At 42.4% G+C, this 23,110-nt stretch overlaps 1 protein-coding gene across 1 annotated transcript in view; it reads right to left on the bottom strand.

Moving 5' to 3' along the window:
• Positions 1-23,089, bottom strand: part of LOC307226583 (uncharacterized protein) — a 42,530-nt gene extending 19,441 nt beyond the window's left edge. Inside the window, exons 1-6 of the mRNA XM_079995313.1 lie at positions 23,002-23,089; positions 18,432-20,885; positions 13,271-13,450; positions 6,754-6,921; positions 6,405-6,506; positions 3,164-3,274 (exon numbers count right to left, since the gene is read on the bottom strand). Coding sequence (XP_079851439.1) covers positions 3,164-3,274; positions 6,405-6,506; positions 6,754-6,921; positions 13,271-13,450; positions 18,432-20,885; positions 23,002-23,059 — 3,073 coding nt within the window. The 5' untranslated portion in view covers positions 23,060-23,089. The remainder of the gene's footprint in view (positions 1-3,163; positions 3,275-6,404; positions 6,507-6,753; positions 6,922-13,270; positions 13,451-18,431; positions 20,886-23,001) is intronic.
• Positions 23,090-23,110: the final 21 nt, after the last annotated feature.

Raw genomic sequence — 23,110 nt, 5'->3', positions numbered from 1 at the left:
AACTCTTCTATATTATTATTACTTACTAAATTTGTATACCGCCCTTCATCCAATACAAAATACAAATCGAGAACACAAAATACATAATAAAATGAAAACTAACCAATAACCCCCTGTTTTCACAAGGGTGTTTGGATGTTAATCAGCCTAAGGCCTGGTTGATGCGAGGGGGCATCCTGACTGATAATATTTTTTTAAAAAACACTCCTTAGTAAATAGAGATTGATGTGGTAAGTGACTGCCATTCTCTTCAATGCAAGTGTGTGCATTGCACTCCTATAATTAAAGAATTTGGTATGTGTGTCAAGGTAAATTTGTCAGTCACTTGTGAAATCATTTTTCATTATTAAACCTTTATTGATCTCTGTCAAATTCATAGCATGGTGGAATTCAGTATATGGTGGAAGTAAGTGACATGCACTAAAGGGTACGGTTTGATTTTAATATATCCCAAGGAAATAATTCAAAATTAATTTAAGTGGCATTTTGTTTCCACCTGGATGTTGGTTCTCTTATACACAGACAGGTCTAACGTGTTCATTGAGCCAGCTATGAATTTTCCTCCTGAAGAAACACCAGACATAAATAGTTGATTGATGTCTTGAAGGCCACTGTCAGGACCCATCTGTCTTTGAGGCACGGGACCCAAAAGCAATATTGCTAAATGTGCTCTTTCCACCTGACATTTTGGCCTAGACTTAAGTGATACTATGAGCAGATAACAATATTAGTAGCTGGCACAAAGAGAAAATGAGGGTCTTTTATCCAACCAAGGCTTTCCTCTCGGATCCCTGTCACCTTATTGCTCCATCAGTCTCCGCATGTCCAAAGTAACTTGCCCTTACTGTCAAAGTCAGCTTTTCCAATGCAGCTGAGTGATAAAATTCATAGGTAGGCTCTCTCTTGAAAGATTTTTTTCTCTTTTTTTAAATTGAATCTGTGGCACTTTCAAGCACACTTACATCAGAAATGTCAATCTGTTTTCTCTGGCCTCTCTTTAATTTGCTCCTGCTTTTCCCCTTGCAATTATTGCAAGAGCTCATGAAGGAAAATAATCCCTAGGCCAGAGTTTATTTTGCACCTGCAGTTAGGACAACAGCCTGACCAAAGCTCCTTCACGTGTGTTTCTTTCAGAGCAGTTATTTTCTCAACAGAAACATTTTCATCTTGGATAACACAATAGCCCTTTTCAGGCCTTCTGAACTTGTGTAAAGCCTACTACATGTGAGTAGGAATAAAAACGTCAAGCTCTGCCTTCATCACCAACCCTGTCACTCTCCAGCTCATGGAGATAAAAGTCTAATTGTAGCTCCTGAAGAGTGCTGGCTCTTTGGTAGTGAGTTTGGTGAACAGAAGGATGTTAGGCTCCTAGAAAGTGGTTTTTTTTTAGTCTATATAGTCAAATGTGACTAGACAAAATTGGGCAAGGCAAGGACTGAATAGTTTCAGAACCAAGGAATTGATTAATAGTTGCACAAAATGCTCCCATACACCTTCAACTAGTGACAGGCAGACCTGTCAATTTTGTGCTTCTCATTTTTCCAGTCTTCAGTTCTCTCCCCATTTCCACATCAGTTTTTGGTTTTCTTTTTTTAGGCCTCATGAAAATTTATCAGCATTTTAGTGCGAATTTCTCCTAATATGCACATGTTTGTATGTGATTTTGCCTAATATATGCATTTCTGCAAAACAATTTCCCCTATTCCAATGCATAAGTTATTTTCACTGTTTTCACGAACCCCTGTGCCTTAGTAATATATGCCTGTTTGAACACATTCCTTGGCTGGAAAACTGTGCTGCAAAATTTCGAGGAGTGTGGATTTCAAGAGATGGCTATGTTTTGGTTCATGTATTGTTTTGGAAAGTGTGATTTTGGAAGGTTTTTTTTTAAAATGCAAACTGAATTTAATTTCTCCCCTGTCCATACTTGCAACATATTTTTGAGCAGGAGCAAGTGTGTCTGTATAGATCCTTGGACATTCATAGGAGAACACAAAAATTCTTTGAGATTCAAGTGTTGGGGGCGGGATTGCTACATTATGTACAATCTATTTTTAAAAATGTTGCCCAAGGGCTGGTATCTATTTTATTTCCTTTTTAACTTTTGAAATGAAGCTATAGTTGAGCGACAGAATGCCCAATAATGTTGCCGCCACGCACTCTTTCTCCCCTGGAAATGTTGCCACATTATGATATTGTGTCATTAACAGGGCACTGTAGCAAAAAAAGAGTGGCTGCCTCCTATTTATTTTCACTATCTAAGTTTATGGTTTTTGCTTTGTAAAAACTGACAAATCTTGGTTCAAAAAACCTGAGCAAAAAAACCCCAGCAAGACCTCTCCTGCTACCCGAGGGGAGGGGTTGTGAGCAGGAGCCGGTTCCTGCATCAGCAGGGGGGCATTTCGGCCCCCTGCATCCGCTTCCTGGCTGCCGCGCCCCGCGCCGCGCCCCGCGCCCCTTGCAGCCAGCCAATCGGCCTGGCTTGGGGGTGGGGTCTAGCCGCACTTAAGCGCTGTGGCAGTGCTGCGACCTCACTTTGCTCCCGGAATTTGACGGCTCACCCGCCCACCCTTCCTTTAGGTCATATCTACGCTTTGACGTTGTTATGGACCTTGGTTGGTTGCCTTGGTTGCACAAAGAGCCTGGTAGGAATTTTTATCCATTTGGCTAATTGGCTACAGCCTCTTGGTTTTTCGCCTACCTCGTAGCAAATCATCACAACTTTTCGGGTATTGGCGGTTAGGCATTGGAATAAGTGTGGTGTGTTGGAGGGCAGGTTGTGGCCATCACCTACCCCTCACCTTTTGGGTATTCCGTTAAAGGGATCAGGTGGTTGTGGATCCTGTCCGATGCCCTGCTGGTGGCTAGGGTCATGGCACGACCCCCGGTGACGTCAGGGGAAGCTTCCAGTTGTATTTGCATCAACAAGCTCCTCCCACTGGTTGTTAACTCTCAAAATGACTTCCCGCCGAGCGGGGTGGAGTCAAGTATAGATCTATTGATCCAATGCCTAAGCTAATACCACTCACATGCTGTAACCAATAAAGTTGTGGCCTTATTTAGCTCATTAACCTAAAATACATGTGTCCTTGTGTCTTATTTATCCCTAAGCGGGTGACGGGTCCTCGACTCACAAAGCAGTTAACTTCATTGGTATCATTACCTTTTCTTGCCAAACTTGCAGCCTCTGAGTGTGGCATGCTGCTAACGTCCGTTCCATTGACAGCCATCACAATATCTCCAATCTGGAGGCCTGCTTCTTCTGCTGAGCTGTCTGCAACAGAAGGGGGAAAGGGCCCTTATTCGGGACATTTTTATAATATGCCAAGAGGAGTTCACCTTTCACTCATAAATAAATACAACACAAAGGGGTCAGGGGATCAGTTTTCCTTCCAGCCATTTTTTGTGTGGGGAGCAAGTTGACAAACATAGAAAAGTTTAGCTTTCACATGCTGGCTGGGGCTGATAGAAGTTGTAGTCCAAAACATCAGGAAGGCACAATGTTGAGGAGATCTGGAATATGCTCAAGTTATTCTTGGTTATCGTAGGCACGGTTATCGATGCACAGGGCATGGAGGGAGTCTGTGGTGGCTCCCCTTGCAAAGAATACCCAGGATGCACCTGGGGGCGTAACTGCGGCCAGGGACAAGGAAGCTGCAGCTTTCTCATGCTCCATCGCCTCCCTCCGCAGTTGCCACAGCCAGGCGCAAGCCAGGCTCTGATGGCAGAGCCTGTTGTAGGGGTGCCTGGTCATGCCTCCTCAAAAAACATGCGCGGGGCCACAGCCTCCCCCAACATGGGGGGAGAGTGTTGTTCCACCTGACAAACTGAAAATATTGGACTGATTGCCATAGCACTATGCTGAATTCCTCCCTTAAAAGTGAAAACAAAGAGATCATACTATGTCACAAACCGAAATAGATCCAGTGTTGGTATAGAGACCAGAAGTACAGGCAAGAATTCCCACCCACCCTCTGTTCCATTCAAAGGAAAGGCATTTTAAGATCAAAACAGAGCAGAGCAGAGTCTGCGTCAAAGGCCTGAATTTTTCTTGCTCTTCAGCCGTGCCTTCCTCATTATTGCAAAGAAGGACGGAAGCCATAACTTCACTTAGAAGGAAAAACAATTGCTGGCAGGATAGAAAAGCACACCTGATCCGAAAGTGCTAAGGTATCCTCCTTTGGGTTATTGTTCGGCAGCTGAAAACTGCATGGACTACTTTTATAGACTTATATAAAGTCAGGCTAGGAATAGACAAGAACTTACATAAGCAGAAAATATGTTCAACGTAGGTGCATTTGAATCCTACGAGGATGTGTACCAGAACCATCATTTTACCTTCCGTTTTCAGTATATAATTAAACTGTCATAATGTACCAGGTAAGCATGTTTCCCACCCCCACCCCCCAGAAAAAAACACATAAATGTCCTCTTTGATTAACTTAAGTAAAATTTTAACATTATTAGCACCTTGTGATTTAATAAGTGTGTCTTACAACATGAACCCCAGAGTCCTGTCTTAGAGCAATGGGGAAGGAACTCAGAAGGATAACAGGGAATGAGAGATACAAGACCACTGTGAATTTCTGCTCTTCCCATAAAAAAGCAAAATGATAAATTATACATTATGACCATTATGCTTTTCAACAGACTGATAACTCTAGAGAGGTGATATGGGATTTCTGAAGCTATTCCAGTATGCTCAACAATTTAAGGACTTCAGATGCAATTTTTTGTGATCTCTATTTGCTTCATTTTGAACAGAAGAAGCCATTTTGTAAGAATTTGTTCCAGAATTATTGGCTCTTGCCATTTGGAAATGAAAGCAAATGGCCAAAACAGTTTTCATGGTAACTACCATACTTTAGGCTTCTCTGTGTTCTACTCTTGAATTGTGTATGGCTTCTGAAAATCCACCTCAGTCACTGACATTCCCAAGACCCAAACATAATGTTTCAGAAAGCATTCATTTGGCTTAAGGAAGAAATAGAAGTCTGGTCCCAGTATAGCAGGAAAATTATGATAAATGTCATAATCAGGCAGGGGCGCCAACTTGAATAAAATATTGGGGGAGCCCAGGTAAGGCCTGCCCTACATAATCAATCACATGATGCAGTGCGTGCACACCATTTGAATGGCAATGCCCATAAACTGGGGGAGGGGCAGGCACCTCAAATATTTTACTGGGGGAGCTGAAGACTGGAGTTGGCTTCTATGTAATCAGGGGTTGGCCCTAACACAGTAACCTCTCCATCCTGGCTGCACAGTCCCTCAAAATTATAACAGCATTCAGATGTACTGCTAAAGCATGCTCCTCAAACACTAGCTTCTTCCCTCAGGTGGGGGTGGCAACTGAAAACTTCCATTCCTGATCTAGTAGCAAACCAAATTCCCACCTCATCTGAATCTGGTAAGTGACGGTTTCTTCAAACCATAGTTTCTCTGTATGCTAGGATTGCAAACAGCGGCTTGCAGATTTCACCGGTGAGCAAAACTATGGTACAGACAAACCATAGTACACTAGGCTCGCATGAAATGGCAAAGTCAGTCGCATGAGGGAAAGGAGAGGATCATATCTGTGAAGTAGTAGGCTCATGCTTATAATCCTAAATAATTCTTATAGGCAGTGCGCTTTTTTTCCTCTAAAAAAATGTTTAGGGGTTCTCTCTTTTTCCTACTCATATTGAAATACTGCCCCTCAATGAGGCCAAACTTAGATTCACAAAATGTTTAGGGGTATGTGTACCCCTGTGTCCTCCCAGAAAAAAAGCACTGCCTATATAGGAATCCTATTTAGCTATTACAGGAGCAAGTCAGATGTAGGGAGCTGATCTTGTTAAAAATTCAGAAAGAGAAGAAAAAGCCTGTATGATTTTTTAAACTGCCAAATAGTTTCTTGCTTTATATGGATCACTGACCTTTTTTGTCATGATCATCACCTCTCCTTAGCAGAGATATATGGTTGGGAGGGGAAACTGCCCCAGGCTATGCCTGACCCTTTTAGTTTCATTAAATGAAAAGTCAGTCAGGGAAGATCATTTATCAATAAGTAAATGGCACATAAATGGGCATCTGTTCCTCCTCTTATCATTTTCAGTATAACAGCCAACATCATTTGCAAAAGCAACCCCTAATCCATTTGCAGGAGGACTATAAAATTAAGTACGGGTATAATGCAGAATGATACTTTTATGTCGCTATCTATATTGCAAAGAAAATCAACTTCAGAGCAACAATAATAAAAAGAACACAGGAGACTTGTTGAGCTGCCAGCTAGCGGTTTGCCCCGAGGCTCTTTGTCATCATAAATTCAGTGGTGCTCTGAGCTATTTTTTTAGCAGTCTGCCATGCAAGTCACTTAGGATCTGCTCATAAGGAAAATGAGCTTTGTGGGTATCACTTACTGGTGTCCACTTCAGTTACAAGGATGGGCTTCGAGAATTGGATCCGGAATCCCCAGGGGTAATCGCCCGTTCCTTTAGCAATTCTTACAGTTCGTTCACGAACTAAAACAAGACAAAAAAGAGAGAGAAATAAAACACCTGACGTCGTGTATTTCTAATATAGCTGGAAAAATCCCCCTCCCTCAGAGGCAGATGCTTTTTTGTTATTTTGAATTGCAAAGAGAACTGGCTACAGGTGAGACTCTCTGTTTAAACTGGTAATTTGGAAAAAAGAAAAGGTATACACAATGTACATTCGTATATCTGAGGAACGGAACCAGGCACATACAAATAAAACCATAGGTGTTACCTGCTACAGGTCTGGGCCTTTTGCTAAGACACCTGGGGCTGTTATCTGGACTGGCATCATCCCCTCTGAACACCCAAGACATTGAGTGGAAGATCTCAGTGTAGAAACCTCTCTCTTCACTTTCACCACGCAGACCTAGATCCACTGAACGGCCATCCTCCGAGTTTACTGGAAAGTGACAATAAGAGAATGGATTTGTTTCCCTATCCCAGAATCTTTTTTATTATTATTCTTTTACGGCAAAGATATAGGGAGGAATTCAGTGTAGTGCTATGGCAGTTGTTCCATCAGTGGAAGCGTTTCATCTTGCCAGGGGGAATGATCTGGCCTGAGTGAGGCACATTTCAATGGGCCCACATGTAAATGGTCTGTAGAGGACCATGAAACTCACTGGGTGATCCTAAACACTATTTGTTGAAACTGCCTTATAAAATAGGAGGGGAGAGGAGAGAATAGTCTTGGAGCTCCCTGGAAGAAGGGCACAATAGAAATGGAATAAAAGTGGTGAACTTAAGTGTTACATTTTTAAAGGTTTGATCCAAGGAGGCTGTTAACTGTTTCAAGCTTTCTAGATTTGGTTTCCAAATATATAAAGTTAGAAAAGGTCAGGCTTCGCGGTCATTGTAATAGATTACACTTATGGGTGGTAAAATAATCTGATTTTCAACACACACACACACAAATGGTTTGGAGGTAGTGCATATTCACAAGTCCAGAGGGTGTAAAGTGCATGCATGAGTCACATTCCCACCATGTACAAATGATGCAAGATAAACTACCGTATTTTTTGCTGTATAAGACTCACTTTTTCCCTCCTAAAAAGTAAGGGGAAATGTGTGTGCGTCTTATGGAGCAAATGCAGGCTGCGCAGCTATGCCAGAAGCCAGAACAGCAAGAGGTATTGCTGCTTTCACTGCGCAGTGATCCCTCTTGTTGTTCTGGCTTCTGAGATTCAGAATATTTTTTTTCTTGCTTTCCTCCTCCAAAAACTAGGTGCGTCTTGTGGTCTGGTGCGTCTTATACAGCGAAAAATACGGTACTTGCCCAGTGCCATTCAGTTACTAAGTCAATGGCTGAGCAAATATTTGGACCAAAGTTTCCTGAGTCAAGTCCAGCGCTGGTGGCATTTATGCTCAGGACACTGAAAACACTTCTTTTCTGTGTGTACATGTATGGAGATGTAGTGGCTGTTCCAGGTTTGAGGGCAGTCCTTGGGCAAGATGGCTTCTTCACCCCCTTTTCCCATGAGTGTCTACTCCTTGGCTACTGTCCTCAATGCTCCCATTTGTTTGCCCTGCCTCTCTCTGGGCCCAAGCCTACACGACTGCCCAGAATGGGAGTGCAAGGCAATTGGTAGCTGCTGCATCATATCCATGGTGCTTTCATGGCTCAGAGAGGAAAGATGAACAGGCAGCAATAGCAACAAAGAGCCTGCAGGATCCAGGCCTTGGTAGTGGGCTCCACAGGGTTGTGTGGGTGCCTGATGGTGGTGAACCATTTAATACTACTAACCAGGAACAGAAAGCAGGAGAGAGACACTTTCATTCTGATGCGAGCCTATGCAACTTGGGACCACCCCCCACTAATTCCAGACACACATTGCCAGACATGTGCCCCAAAACTGTACTGCTCCTGTTTTTACAGCTAAACAAGGAGGACCATCAAACCTTGGTGGGCTGCCATGCATAGCTGATATGATGCCTTCAACTTGGGAGGTCACAAGTTGCACATCTAGCCAATTTAGTTTTTACATTCAAGCTAGAAAATGTGGGGAGGGGGGAAGTATTTGGTGTCACACAATCTATTTTCCCTTTTTGTTACCCTAGGAATCTAGGACACACTAATTTCTATGTCTGCATAAAATCAGAAAAGTGGCTCAAAGACAGACTTTCCCCCATCCCACTGAAGCTCCATTGATTTAATGCCCCGCTCCCCAGTTCAAGTTGTCTGACCTCCTCAAACAAGCACTCTGATGCATTCTTCTTGCTTAGGAAAACAGATGAAGCTTCTGGAGATTCAGTATTATGAGCCAGTATTCAGAGATGCTCGTTAATGTCAAGAATAGAAACTGGCAAGCAGCGGGTGTGTGTGGGAAGGAAAAAGTGAATCTATAATAAGTAATATCACTCAAGCAACGCTGGAGAGGTTTGAGCATTCGTGTTAATCTTGACTCTTCAGTTCAGGTAAAAATCAATCTATCAGAATCTCAAACTTTATTCCTTTCACATCTAGCCACCTTCCATTTTAGCCTGCTAAGTTTAGAACCCAAAGTGCCTCTTTTTGTGTGTGTGTCACAAAAGCATCTTAAAAATATTCTCTTCTTCCACTTCTGAACACAGGACTATCTTTATCATTGACCAACACATTTCGACAAGGTCTGAGGACCTCCCTTATTCAGCTCGGTATTACAGAAGCAGAGTTACAGAAAGCAAACATTTCTCTGTGGCTCAGTTTTTACATGCCAGGTTTTTCTTCCCATTAGCTCCCTCCTGACAGGTAACATAACCTTAGCGTACTTTGATCAGGGAACAGAAAATCACAAATATAGACTTCCACACAAAAGCCCACATGAACTTACCTTTGTGTTCTTGTTTTGACCACTGAAGGTCCATGTGCCACAAATCTACTATCTTTGTCAAAATCCACAGGCTTTAAAGCTTAGTGATTATTGTTTAGGGTTGCACTGTGTAAAGACGGAGAGGGAGTTTCCCAGGAGCAGATTTGATCATATGGATGAGTGATTCACAGTTAATTCAGTCACTCAGACAGCGCTCATCAACATGGTGTTACATAAGGCATCACAACATTCATGATGTAGCACTTCCAAGTAGCAAGTCATTAGGCATGTCACATTTCTAGGTACAGGGCAGTGTTTGATTTTCTAAATACATGATTCAAAGAATCATGCAGTGTGACAAGCCCAGTGCTTGTTCGTGGCATCTGCTACTGAGTGCTTTTCAATCCACACTGTACAGTAACCTTAGAATTTAAAGTCACTCCATTATACATGATACCAACTAAACCTATCTTACAAAATGATAAAACATGGACATGATTTAGACTCAGATGGGTCTGTTTGGAGCATAATGCGGCTTATGACCTACAGTATGAAGTACTGAGTCATCATGCAGATTAAAGTTGTGCCAAACCTCCTTCTGTCTGTATTTATGGACCCAACATCATTTCACTGAATGAAATCCAACTACCTCAAACTCAGAGTATATTGATTGATTTCAGTGGGTCTACTCTAAATACATCCTGATGGGGTCACGAAGAGTCGGACACGACTAAATGACTAAACAACAACATTATTTATACCCCACCCATCTGGGAGGCTTCCAACAAAATATTAAAATACAGTAATGCATCAAATATCAAAAGATTCCCTAAACAGGGCTGCCTTCAGATGTCTTCTAAAAGTCTGGTAGTTGTTGTTCTCTTTGACATCTCATGGGAGGGCGTTCCACAGGGTGGGTGCCACTACCAAGAAGGCCCTCTGCCTGGTTCCCTGTAACTTGGCTTCTCGCAGTGAGGGAACTGCCAGAAGGCCTCTGGCGCTGGACCTCAGTAGCTTGTTCAGTTGGAGAGATTCAGTTCAATTCAATAGATAGGACGCTATTCTCAGAGTCTCATGGGAAAACGTTATCCTTTATAACAAAATGCAGCAGAAAGTGTCTGTGTTTGTACGCAGCTACAAGGCCAACCCATCAAACTCTTTCCTCCTTCTTAAACAGGCTACCTTGTTTAGACCTTGATGTATCCCAAGAAGGGTACTGGGGCAACTCTATGAAGAGCCTACAGAGCGATAGTTCCAGATGAGTTCAAGTGAGTCAACCATGTGGAAAGTAGTTAGTCAGCCTTGGCACATGTGATGCAAGTGGGCCCACAGGACTGCCTTTGGCAGACAGTAAAAGTGGCACTCCTGCCTAACTCAGTTACGGTACTGCTGCCTGGTCCTTAGTTCAGACAAGTAGAAGGAAAGCCCAGCATAAAACTAGAGCAGCTTCCCTCAGTCTGGAGACCTCCAGATGTTTTGGACTACAACTCCCATCAGCCCCAGCCAGTATGGCCAGTAGTCAGGTTGATGGAAGTTGTAGTCCAAAACATCTAGAGAGGGTAGCCTGGTCCAGAGTCTTGTATAGATACACTCCATTGAACCAATTGATAGGACTTGTATTACAAAAAGGATAGGCACTGCTGCTATGAGGAAAGGCAATTGCTATGCTCTTGCACAGCTCCTGGCCATTTTTTTTAGTGGGGATGGCCAGGGGATACGTTCCAATAGATTGTGCATCATGTGCACCAAAGATGTAGATTTCAGCTGTGCTCCAGAACAGCTTTGGGAGATATATGAAGGCTTTTGCAAACCTGACACGGATTAACACTTTAAACCACACATACACAAACTCTTACCACAATTTCTTGAGCTGTGTCAACAGGAGTGTTCACACATTGCATTCAGCAAGTGTGCAATCTGTCTACACAAGTCCGAGCTGTACCCTTGTACAGTTATTCACATGTAGTGTTCAATTAATGCATGGTCTGTGTGCGTAAAAATTGAGCTATCAAGTGTATACTCTTTCACACAAATACCTATAGATGTGTAGAGATAGATCGTACGTGTGTGCAGCGTAACGTGTGAACAAGCCACTTCTGCCAAAATTCCCCAGGATGTCAGGAGTAATTGGTTGTTGGGTGACTATGAGGAATGCTCAATGAACAGCCATTTGACAGAAACAACTTGATCTGGTTCCTTACTATATTCCACACAGCCCCCCTGCCCCCCTTCTTCTGGGTTCAACTTCTATTTGGCTGGAGGATTGCTGACAATCTGCTTCCAGAGGAGTGTTTAAAGAAAGTGGTTGGGTTGAAACCAATATTAAATCAAATAACTGCCAGATAAATGTGATTTTTGGCAGGGTGAAGCAATTGCTTTTTCCTTGTTTCATGGCGGACAGTTAATTACATTCTGTACTTGTGATGTACTCATTAGAGGAATCTTCTGCAAAGGCATAGATAGAGTGAATTAATTTTTTATTTGTAAATATTGGGATAGGTTGAATATGAGCAATGGTACAGTTGATGAATTTGGCTATTTTTGTTTTTATTTAACCGTCTTCCCCCCCCCCTTCTTCTTTGGCAAATTCTGAAAATAATTGGAAAACCTCACCAATTTGTGGGGGAGGAGGATTCCAAATGCACAAAAACATCCCATTTTCAGTGAAAAGGATACAAATAAAATACAAATAGTTTTACTGACCAATCAGAAGAAGACATCTGCATGTGTGTATCGAAGCGTTTGCTGTTCCCTAGACATTATGATTCCCACTTGGGGAGCCCATCAGCCTGCACTACAAATTCATTAGGCTTGAACGCTATCCTCTTGAGACTCCAGACTAGTATATTTGGCATACTTTTAAACAAGTGAAAGGAAAGCAGAAATAATAATGAGCTAGAGGAATAACTTTTAGCCAAGAGATTATGAAGGTTAATTCAATCAGTGGAGGTCATGGAGAAAACCCCTTGAGAATTGTACCTATCTGAATAGAGGGGAGATTTTATTTCTGCATCTGTGACACGATTCTGGAGGGGTTTTTTTCCACACTCTTACACTGAATATTGTCTAGCTTTGTGGAAAGCCAGTAGTTGCTAGGGATCAGTGTGTATAACAGCTAGTTAAACTGTTGTACTGGGAGGCCTGGGTTCAAATCTCCAATCAGTCATGAAGCTCACTGAATGACCTTGGGACAGTCGCTGTCTCTCAGTGTAATGTATCCTCTTGGAGGATAAAATATGGGAAAATGACAGGGAGCTAGGTAAGTCATTTTGAGCTCTTTGGAGTAAAGGTAAACGCAGATAAATAGATAAATAAAACGCAGATAAATAAACACAGATAAATAGATAAACCTAACTACACACACACAAACCGAGACTCTGACCCCCATAGGTAAAGGTAAAGGGGCCCCTGACCATTAGGTCCAGTTGTGGCCGACTCTGGGGTTGTGGCGCTCATCTCACTTTATTGGCTGAGGGAGCCGGCGTACAGCTTCCGGGTCATGTGGCCAGCATGACTAAGCTGCTTCTGGCGAACCAGAGCAGCACACGGAAATGCCGTTTACCTTCCCGCCGGAGCGGTACCTATTTATCTACTTGCACTGTGTGCTTTCGAACTGCTAGGTTGGCAGGACTGACCCCCATATCTATAGATAAATAGGTGGAGAGGCATGCTAAAAGAGAACAGGGCCCAGATGTTCTCTCTGTGTATTTAACCATGGTTTATAAAGCTTAGAACACATGTCATGCCCATTTGTTCCTTTCATCTCTTCTGCACATGTGGCTATGGTTCCCCTACCGTGTTTTGTTCAAACCATGGTTTCCCATCCCATCTAAGCTGTTTAGAACAAGAAAATGCCATGCCATGCAACGAGCGCTCCTCCCTTCAAACTGGAAGAATTTATTCATAGCTCTCTGTATAAATGTCTTTTCCTGACCAATGCAATAAATGTGGAACACTCACTTGATCCTTCTGTGATACTGCTGATTATGGAACTCCCACCAGCCGAACCACATCTCTTGCTGTTTTGGAATTGTTTCCTTCGTCTGGCCCAACGATCTACTGCTTCTTCATGGGAACTGCTGGCGTCATTTGATGCTTGCTCATCAGACAGTATTTTGCCCGTGTCTTCCAACGCAGCAGCTACATAATTGCACAATTTTCAGGAGGGGAAAAAAAGCAAAGTGTATTTACTATTAAATACATGTTACAAGCCATGCTCCCTTTTCTACGTCAGGATAAAACTGCAAGCCTACTTTTATTTATTTGCAAGTAAATTATGTTGAAATGAGAGATTTACTTCTGTATACTTTCACAGAAGGGATGCGGGTGGCGCTGTGGGTTAAACCACAGAGTCTAGGACTTGACGATCAGAAGGTCGGCAGTTCGAATCCCCGTGACGGGGTGAGCTCCCGTTGCTCAGTCCCTGCTCCTGCCAACCTAGCAGTTCAAAAGCACATCAAAGTGCAAGTAGATAAATAGGTACCGCTCCAGCGGGAAGGTAAACGGCATTTCCGTGCGCTGTTCTGGTTCACCAGAAGCGGCTTAGTCATGCTGGCCACATGACCCAGAAGCTGTACGTCAGCTCCCTTGGCCAGTAAAGTGAGATGAGCGCCGCAACGCCAGAGTTGTTCGCGACTGGGCCTAACGGTCAGGGGTCCCTTTACCCTTTACCTTTTACCTCTGTCATTGCAACCCACCCCCGCAACAAAAAAAGAGATACCGAGCATTATTTCAAAGGAGGAAGCTAGAGGTGGTATTAGCAGATCCTTAAAAAAAAAGGGGGGGAATCACTCAATGAAACCAAAGAGGAGAAAAACCTGTCTTGAACATTTGGGGTAAAGCTTTGTTTATAGAAGCGCCCATTGTTTCTTGAGAAGGAAGAAGCAATGGCTACTTTACATGGGTTTTGCAAACATAAAGTCTTCCCACTTTCTTTAAAGAGATCAGGATCTCCATTTGCACTCTGGATCCCAACCATAGCTGTCAACTTTTCCCTTTTTTTAAAAGGGAAATTCCCTTATTCTGAATAGGATTCCTCACAAGAAAAGGGAAAAGTTGACAGCTATGAGCCCAACATAAAACTCTGTTGCAAAGCCATTTGCTTTTATAACTTTCGACTTTAGTCCAAAGCACGGATGCCTGCAAAAACACTTGTTTACTGGAGTGAGGCTCCCACCAGAACAGGCATGAACAATATTAAATCAATGTACAGTTTCAGTACTCTAAGCCAGGCTTCCTCAACCTCGCCCCTCCAGATGTTTTTGGCCTACAACTCCCATGATCCCTAGCTAGCAGGACCAGTGGTCAGGGATGGTGCGAATTTTAGTCTCAAAACATCTGGAGGTTGAGGAAGCCTGCTCTAAGCAAATCAAAATAAAGGGTTGTATCCAATGCTAGTCCTATTCAGAATACACCCATTAAAAATAATGGACACTGCTAACTTATGTTTATTAATTTTAATGGTTCTACCCTGTGTAAAACTTAGTTGAATGCAAAATTTTACAATTATATTTGAATATAGACTGGGCAATATGTATTCAGGTGGCCCACTTACATGCTTACATATTTTACAGGCACAAACAGTGCAGTCCTAACCATATATCAGAAGAAATCCCCACTGAGTTCAGTTCTGCTTACTCCCAGATAAGTTATTTGTGTATATAGGATTGCAGCCTAAATAATCAAAGGCTAGTAACTATTTCTAAGGCTATCACCCAATGAAAGAAATCTTAGTTGATAAATATATGTGTTTTAGTTGTGATTAATTGGTTAAATATAGTGTTAAATTTGCACATTAGAGAAAATAACTTTTTAAAAATAAATTAAAAAACTGTCCAGTAGCACCTTAGAGACCAGCTAAGTTTGTTCTGGGTATAACCTTCCATGTGCATGCACACTTCTTCAGATACACTGAAACAGAAGCCACCAGACCCTTATATATAGTGGGAGTGTGGGGTAGGGTTTTTCTCAGAAGGGTAGTAGGAGATGGGTGATTGACTCAATGGGTATGGTAAACCTGTTGACGACTGTTAACGACTGCAATTATTCCTACATGAAAAAGCAAGGGATAGTATGCAGATGACCAAAAATAGCTTTAGCATATGTAATCAGACAAGAATCCAATACAGTGGTACCTCTGCTTATGAGCATCTCTGGTTACGAATCCTTTGGGATATGCACGCAGCAAACCTGGAAGTATTTTTCTGGGTTTTGCCGCATGCACATGCACAGAAGCGCTCTACTGCGTCACACGCATGCACAGAATAGGCACCTCCAGCTGCGAAAACCTCGGGATCCGGCCAGAGCTCTGGAATGGATCCCGTCCACAACCGGAGGTACCACTGTATCTCTATTCAGACCAGGTCTCTCCATAGTTTTCAGTTTAGTAATAAGTTGCAATTCAGCAACTTCTCTTTCAAGTCTATTTCTGAAATTCTTTTGTAATAAGACAGCTGCTTTGAGATCCTGTATTTTTTTAAATACACTTCATTAGGATTGAATGCATGTGCCACAGTAGGCATGGGGATTTTTATCTGCTGATCTTTTACAAGTGTTTGTATTTTGAAAATTCAGTTTTTAAAATAATCTTCCCTGAAATCAATTGGAATCTCTTGAAGGTTTTGAACTGAGAAATTTTACCAATTAATCTACTCAACACTGTGGATGGACTTCAGTGCCACACTCTTCCAATTGTTTCACCTGCGAACGCATTCCACCTTGTCTGACCGAACTATTTCCCCTCCCCTCCTCCCATGTACTGCGTTGGAGGTTCTTCTGAATCATGGGTAGGCAAACTAAGGCCAGGAGGGCCAAATGCAGCCCAATCGCCTTCTAAATCTGACCCGTGGACAGTCCAGGAATCATCATGTTTTTACATGAGTAGAATGTGTCCTTTTATTTAAAATCCATCTCTGGGTTTTTGTGGGGTCTGCCTGACGTTTTTACATGAGTAGAATGTGTGTTTTTATTTAAAGTGCATCTCTGGGTTATTTGTGGGGCATAGGAATTCGTTCATTATTTTTTTCAAAATATAGTCCAGCCCACCACATGGTCTGAGGGACGGTGGACTGGCCCACAGCTGAAAACAGTTGCTGACCCCTGTTCTGAATACTTCTGGATACTGTGAAAGTAAAGGTAAAGGGACCCCTGACCATTAGGTCCAGTTGTGGCCAACTCTGGTGTTGCAGTGCTCATCTCGCTTTATTGGCCGAGGGAGCCGGCGTACAGCTTCCAGGTCATGTGGCCAGCATGACTAAGCCGCTTCTGGCGAACCAGAGCAGCACATGGAAACACCGTTTACCTCCCCGCCGGAGCGGTTCCTATTTAGACCACAGTGCCACCAATTTGCTGCAGTGTCCACCGGGAGGTGTAATCATATTGCAGGGAACTTGTTTTCATAACATTGGTTTAAACCCAGCCTTTCCCAGCCTGGTGGGATGTTTGTGTTACAACGTCCATCTGTTCCAGACAGCACACTGGTGGGAGTACTAGTTCAAAACACATAGAATCATAGAATTGTCTTGGAAGGAACCCTGAGGATCATCCAGTCCAGCCCCCTGCAATGCAGGAATATGGAGATCGAACCTGCAACCTTGGAATTATCAGCACCATTCTCTAACCAATTGAACTAGTAATACACAGAAAATAAACTATGCAGGTTTTAAAGCACAAGAAAAAGAAATATTAAAGTGACAGCAGTTTGCGGCGAGGAGAGGAAAACCAAGCTGCCCTTTAATAATTTAGAAATTATTCACTTTGCTGCTTTTTTAACAGGGATGGGAGTGGAGCTTTGAGATACAGTGTTCTTCCCGGTATACACTTTCCAGAAACTAAAAACTTCCTTTCCTCCTCACAGGGAATATTTGGTTGCCTCTTTGTTTATATCCATCTCTATTAAGCTGCCTTTGCAGCATCCTGTCCAGGAGCAGGGTTTATAAAGCCAGTCATGTGCCCTTTAGATTATTGCTTCTTCTTCTTTATTTATGCCTTAAAATGTTCTTATAAATTAAGGCAGCAATGATATATGCATCAGGAATCACAGCACGATAAGGGGAACAACCAAGTATAAAGAATGATGAAAAATCTAAAATTTGACATAGGTTATGAAACTATTCTCCCCCCCCTTTTTTTTTTACCTTGCCATCTTTCAAGTTTCAAAATAAGCTTGACACACATCTGGAGGATAGTAAGCTGCCTTGCACCACATATAAATAACTATTTGGCCTGCTATGGCGCATGGATTTAAGGCCATCTGAAGAGAGAGCTACTTGTTTGTCTGAACTGGCCTTGAAGAAATTGCAGTGTTTGGAATAAGTGCCAGGGGCCTTCCAGACTGTTGCTATTTTTGCAGGGAGGATTCAATGGCACACTGGCCAATACACAATCCAAATAGATTTTATGTTTTTGCGCAACAAACCCATTTAAAAACAAAAACCTAACTTTTCATGGTCAATGATGGGGGAATGCAGTGGAAAGTGTTGGATAACAATTGCTTGGTGTAACATCAAATGGCTTCAGCTGTATGTTGCAGTGAATTCTGGGAAGTCTTTCAGGTGCACTCTCATTTTCTACAGATGCTGTCTAGGCCTAGACTCAGCCAGTGACCCCATGAAGTTCCATGTTTTAAGGAAAGATAGGCAACTCTATTTTAAGTAAGTTGCCTGACATTATTGGCTTGCTAACTTAGGAACACCATTGGACACAATTTGAAAATAACTGGATTAGAGAAAGAAATACCTTACTGAAGGATCATGTTAGCATTTTACCAACCTTACCAGCATTCCCAAGTCCAGCTCCACTTTACTAATATGTGACATTTTGAGTTTAAAGCATACTAGTATTAATTCTACTTAGAACAACTGAGGCCTACTTTCAGAAGGCACTGGGTCAAGGAAGGTATCTGCACAAACAGTAAGATGAGGCAGCAAAAATATGTGTCCTTCAAGCAGGAGTAAAACTTGCAATTTGTGTCTAGACTGCTCCTCCATTGGAGTTAAGAAGGGGGTCCCTTTATGATTAACAAAGCTGACTACTTCTCAGAAGGACATTTCATTGCAATCCTTTGCCTTGATGCATAAAGTAAGAACAAAGTATTGTTTCCAAGGAATCTGGAAGTACTTACCTTTCTGGTTGTTTGGGGGCAAAGTGTCTGGGCTCTGGCCCAAATCCGTCTTTATTTCACTTTGTACCTCTGGTTTTTCACAACTAGGTTTGAGTAACTCCTGCACTTGATCTGTTGCTAAATGTTTTCCAGAAAGATCAGACGAACATATATCTTGTTTGCTGGAAAGCATCTCGGGTGCTTCAGTATCAGCCAAAACCTGCTCATCTTCTAAAGAGCAAGATACAGCATCAGCCTGGGCAGAAGCATCTTGGCAATCTTCATGCATGTCTTCAGGCATCTCCTCAACTTCTGCAAAACTCTGGGATTCATTATCAAAATCGGGTTCCTCAGCATCCAACAGAGGTGACATAAATGCTTCCCTTATGCTGCAGGGCAATAAGGGCTCCTTTTTTATTGCCAAGTCAAAAGATTCTGCCACAGACTTTCTGTCACCTTGAATGATAAGTCTTCTTTCTAATTCTCCAGTTATTACAGTCATCACTGATCTTCTCCGTTTCTTTGTTATATCGGACTCTGCAATACTCAGCTGATGACTTCCATTGGGCTGTTCTGCAGAGAATTGGCCTTGGATGCTTTCTGTAGCAGCAATGTTATTGTCATCTTTATAGTCACTAGACTGGTTTCCAGAATGCAAGGAAACTTGATTTAATAATTCTTCATTCTGTAATTCTATGTATGCTTGGACTTTGTAGTGATCTCTGCTTAGAACCTCACAATCATTTCCACCATTTGCGAGTTCAGTGTATTCCTCAGATACATCTAGTGTTCTCAGAAGCTCAGTGGGTCCACATTCTTCCTTATGTTCTTCATTGGAATTGGGAATGGAATGAAAATCCTCTCCAGCCACCCAATCCATTTCTCTACAGTCCTCTATATATTCTAAAGAGTGATCCATGAAAAAAGCATTGCCTAGGTTTTCTTCCAGCTCAGCATGGTACACAGTCATTTCATGGTCATACGAGGTGAAGGAATAGCAGCATTTAAGATCTCTGAAATTACCAAACAATGATGCAAAACTTGAGGAAAGTTCTGTACAGCTGGTAGGCGTATGGGCATTCTTGCTGTAAGGGTTCAATGCTTTGCTTGGCTTGGGTAGCACTTTTAAGGATAAAGATGGCATTGAATAGAAACCAGAGTCTCTTCTAGGGTGAAATGATGACAATATATCAACAGGGGTGGCTGGGAAAGAATTGCTTCTTGTGTTTTTTGATTCCATGTGTGAAACACGCATAATATTCCTTGTGTCTATTAGACTGCTGTTCCTTACTTGGTGAGCATCACCCATCTCATCATTAGGTTTCTTTCCAGGATATATTTCTCTGGAACTGCAGTCTTCTAGAGGAGATTCTCCAGTATAGCTAAATTCTGTAAAAACAATTTCTTTATAGAAATCTTTTCCATTGGCACACTCCTTCCTTCTGTCACCTTTCTCTTGACAGAGATCACTTCCTTCTCCATAATTTAAGGCAGCTGAGAAAGTATCTGACATGTTCATGTCACCTGCTGGACTTAAGGATACAACTTCAGTGGCACTATCTAAGCAGATTTCCTCAGAGTCAGCAAACTCAGCTGGTGGAGGTATCGGGGCATACCACTCTGGACCCATGTAACTTGTGAATGATTCCTCCTTCTCCTGAAAGCTAAAATCTGACTCAAAATCTGAATAAGATTCCTCGGTGGTAGAATAATCTGTATCACTGGACATGTTTCCATATTTTGAGCTCCTAGCCGGGCCACATTTCCTTGCTTCAACACCAGGCTCGATACTAACCCTTAGTTTCTGCTTCCTATTGATATATTGCACCTTGATTTCCTTCCCTACAATGCTAATTGACATGGATGGATTTGGGTTACTGGCCATTTGGATCTTGCATTTAGATGGTGTTTCATATTTTCCAGAAAGATTGCTGGGTGGTCTTCGCTCCTTGTGCTGCTTACAACAGTGGCCTTTATGATAACACCTATTCTTAGGACATTTCCATTTTCCAGATGTGGAGTCTGCTCCAGGAAGTGAATCTTTCTTCACTTCCACTTTCATATTAAAGGAACCACATTTCACTTCTGCAATAAATACATTCTCCGACTGAGGAGAACGCACACTGTCGGAGTTGCATTCCAGTGTCATGTTTCCTGTTGAGGTTTCTGATTCATCAACACTTATCACTGCTAAGACTTCATCTTGCTGAGTAGAAAAAGCCAGCAAAGGACAATCTTTTTCTTGTTTTCCTTCTTTCGCACTGTCAGATATGTTTTCTTCTTCTCTGTTTTCAAGAGCACCCTCATTGTTCTTTCTCCCATTTTCTAGTGTGCAAGAATGATTGCTTCTATTTTTGTCTGACTGTCCTATGTCCTCAGCTCCATGATTATTAGCTTCTACTGGGTGCTTATTTCCTCTGCCTTCAACACCTTCAGTGTTTTGCTGGCATCTGCAGATGACTGGCATATGTTCGTCTGAAGAGTGAAAAGAAAAGGAAGAAGAACATTACTATTTTTAAAGAACACCTGGAAATCTAGGCTGGGTTGGGTGGTGGTGGTTGTTGTTGTTTTTTTGAGAGTTGGAATCATCTGCACTACACATCTAAACCAGTATCGTATCACTTTAAACAGCCCCCCAAAGAATCCTGGGAGCTGTAGTTTGTTATGGTTTCTGAGAGTTGTTAGGAGATCCCTATTCCTCTCACACAGCTACAGTTCCAAGACTGGTGTAACAGTCAATCCTCTTCGCAGTAGCTCTGGGAGGAGACTAGGGTTCTCTTAACAACTCTCAGCAGCCTTAGCCAACAGCAGTTCTCAGGATTCTTTGGGGAAAGACATGGTGGTTTAAAGTGGTATGGTAGTGGTTTAAATGTATAGTGCAGATGGAGCCACAGTTGGAATGAGGATACATTGCTCATAGTCACCTGATTTGTACAACGTGGAAAGCCAAACTTTGGTTTACCAGGACCACACAAATGTGCTGGCTCTTGGAGAGGAGTTTACACCTGCTTTGCGCTTCCTCAGTCCTTGCGGAGGAGAGTGCTTTAACCACAAGCCAAAATTCAGACGGCACACGAAACCAAACCTTGGCTTATTTGCCATGTTGAGCTAAAAGGTTCAGGTTTGGAGCAAACCAGCTGTAATCTGCTCCTTGGGAGCTTGTTACATGTGAGCGTGACCACTGTATATGCGGATTACATTTGGTGGTAAAGCTGGTTTGTAGGTTTTTGTGTTGTTTCAAACAGTTTGCAAGCTCTGATTCGACCTGGGATGCTAGAGGGTCCATCATCATCAATGTGTTGGGCACATCTTGGGAGATAACGACTCTCTCAAACCACTTTTGATTGTCTCGAAAACATCGCCTGTCTCCATCGTTATTGCGAGCTTCCACAAACTCTACTAATCTTACGAAAGGTTATTTTTGGAAGCGGTGCATGCATTCATAATTGCTGACTTGCAATATGCCAAACAGTTGATTTCTTCGCGTCTCTCCCCCCTCCCCGCCGCCGCTCAACAGTACACCCCACTTATATGGTACATACTTATTATGCTCAGCTGCTCCCACAGTTCACAAGAAGCCATCATTTGTCATACTTGGCAGCAGCTGCGTTTCCCTTGGCCCCTACACCCTGCCTGTATGAATTCATCAATAGCAACTAAGTTGTCATTACTACGCTCAGTCATAATATTCCACATCCAGAATAAATTAATTATTATAGATCTACCAATACAAGTCAGCTGGAAAGCCTGATGACTTCTCTCTCAGGTCCCTTCAATTGGTGGTTGCCTTTCCTTTTGGCAGGAAGCCGAACAATCAGTGTAATTGACCTAGCTCCACTGCAAAGGGCATGAAAAACTCTCTTTTGGTGTCCTAGTTGCGAGAGAGCCTGGTTTGCATAGAATTATTGACTGCCATCTTGCCCTCCATTTAGGCCATGTGGTTCATCACAAGGGGTGATAAATATCATCATCACCATCACCACCACCACCACCACCACCATCATCATCATCAGCCCACCTATCTGCTTGGGTTGTCCCAGCCACTCTGGGTGGCTTCCAATATAATATAAAAACATAACTAAACATCAAGCATTAAAAACTTGTGTGTGCTTACATAAATCCTACAAGCTCTCCATGTAAACAATCAAGAGCAAGTATATAGCATAGAAACTGCACAGTGGTGTATCTGAGGACACGAAATATTCAGTGGTGACTGAACTCACTGAGAATTTGGACACTGAACTGAGCAGAGTCTGCATTTCACCTATTAAGCATAAAGTGAAAGAGTTAAAGTGCATATCCTGAAACAAACTGTAATCCCACAGGGCTGAAACCTCATCTCATAAAGCTACTGCTCCCATTTATATTTTTTTCAGGAATAAATATTAGCATGTGGAACACATCAGTAATTCCAGCAGAAAATAGCTTTATGACGCTGCACCATATTGATTTCCATTATTTATGTTTGGGATGCATCCCATCCCATTCAGCACAGGCCACATTTTTGGCAACTGGTGCTTGCAAGGGAAGGAGTTTTCAAGGATCACCAACCTAGTCCCTATTATCAGGTAAACCATTGTTGCAAACTTACTTTCCCTGGTATCTGAGCTTTTCCTGCTCTTGTAGCTTCTCCTCCTTTTCCTGCTCATGTTGGAGGCCTGAATGTTCTCAGTGCTCTTCTGCTCTGCAATGGGATAGGG

Source organism: Podarcis cretensis, assembly GCF_951804945.1.
Source record: "Podarcis cretensis genome assembly, chromosome: 11".
Classification (NCBI taxonomy): Eukaryota; Metazoa; Chordata; class Lepidosauria; order Squamata; family Lacertidae; genus Podarcis; species Podarcis cretensis.
Note: the sequence above shows the minus strand (reverse complement) of the source record. Positions and strands in the feature narration are given on the sequence as shown.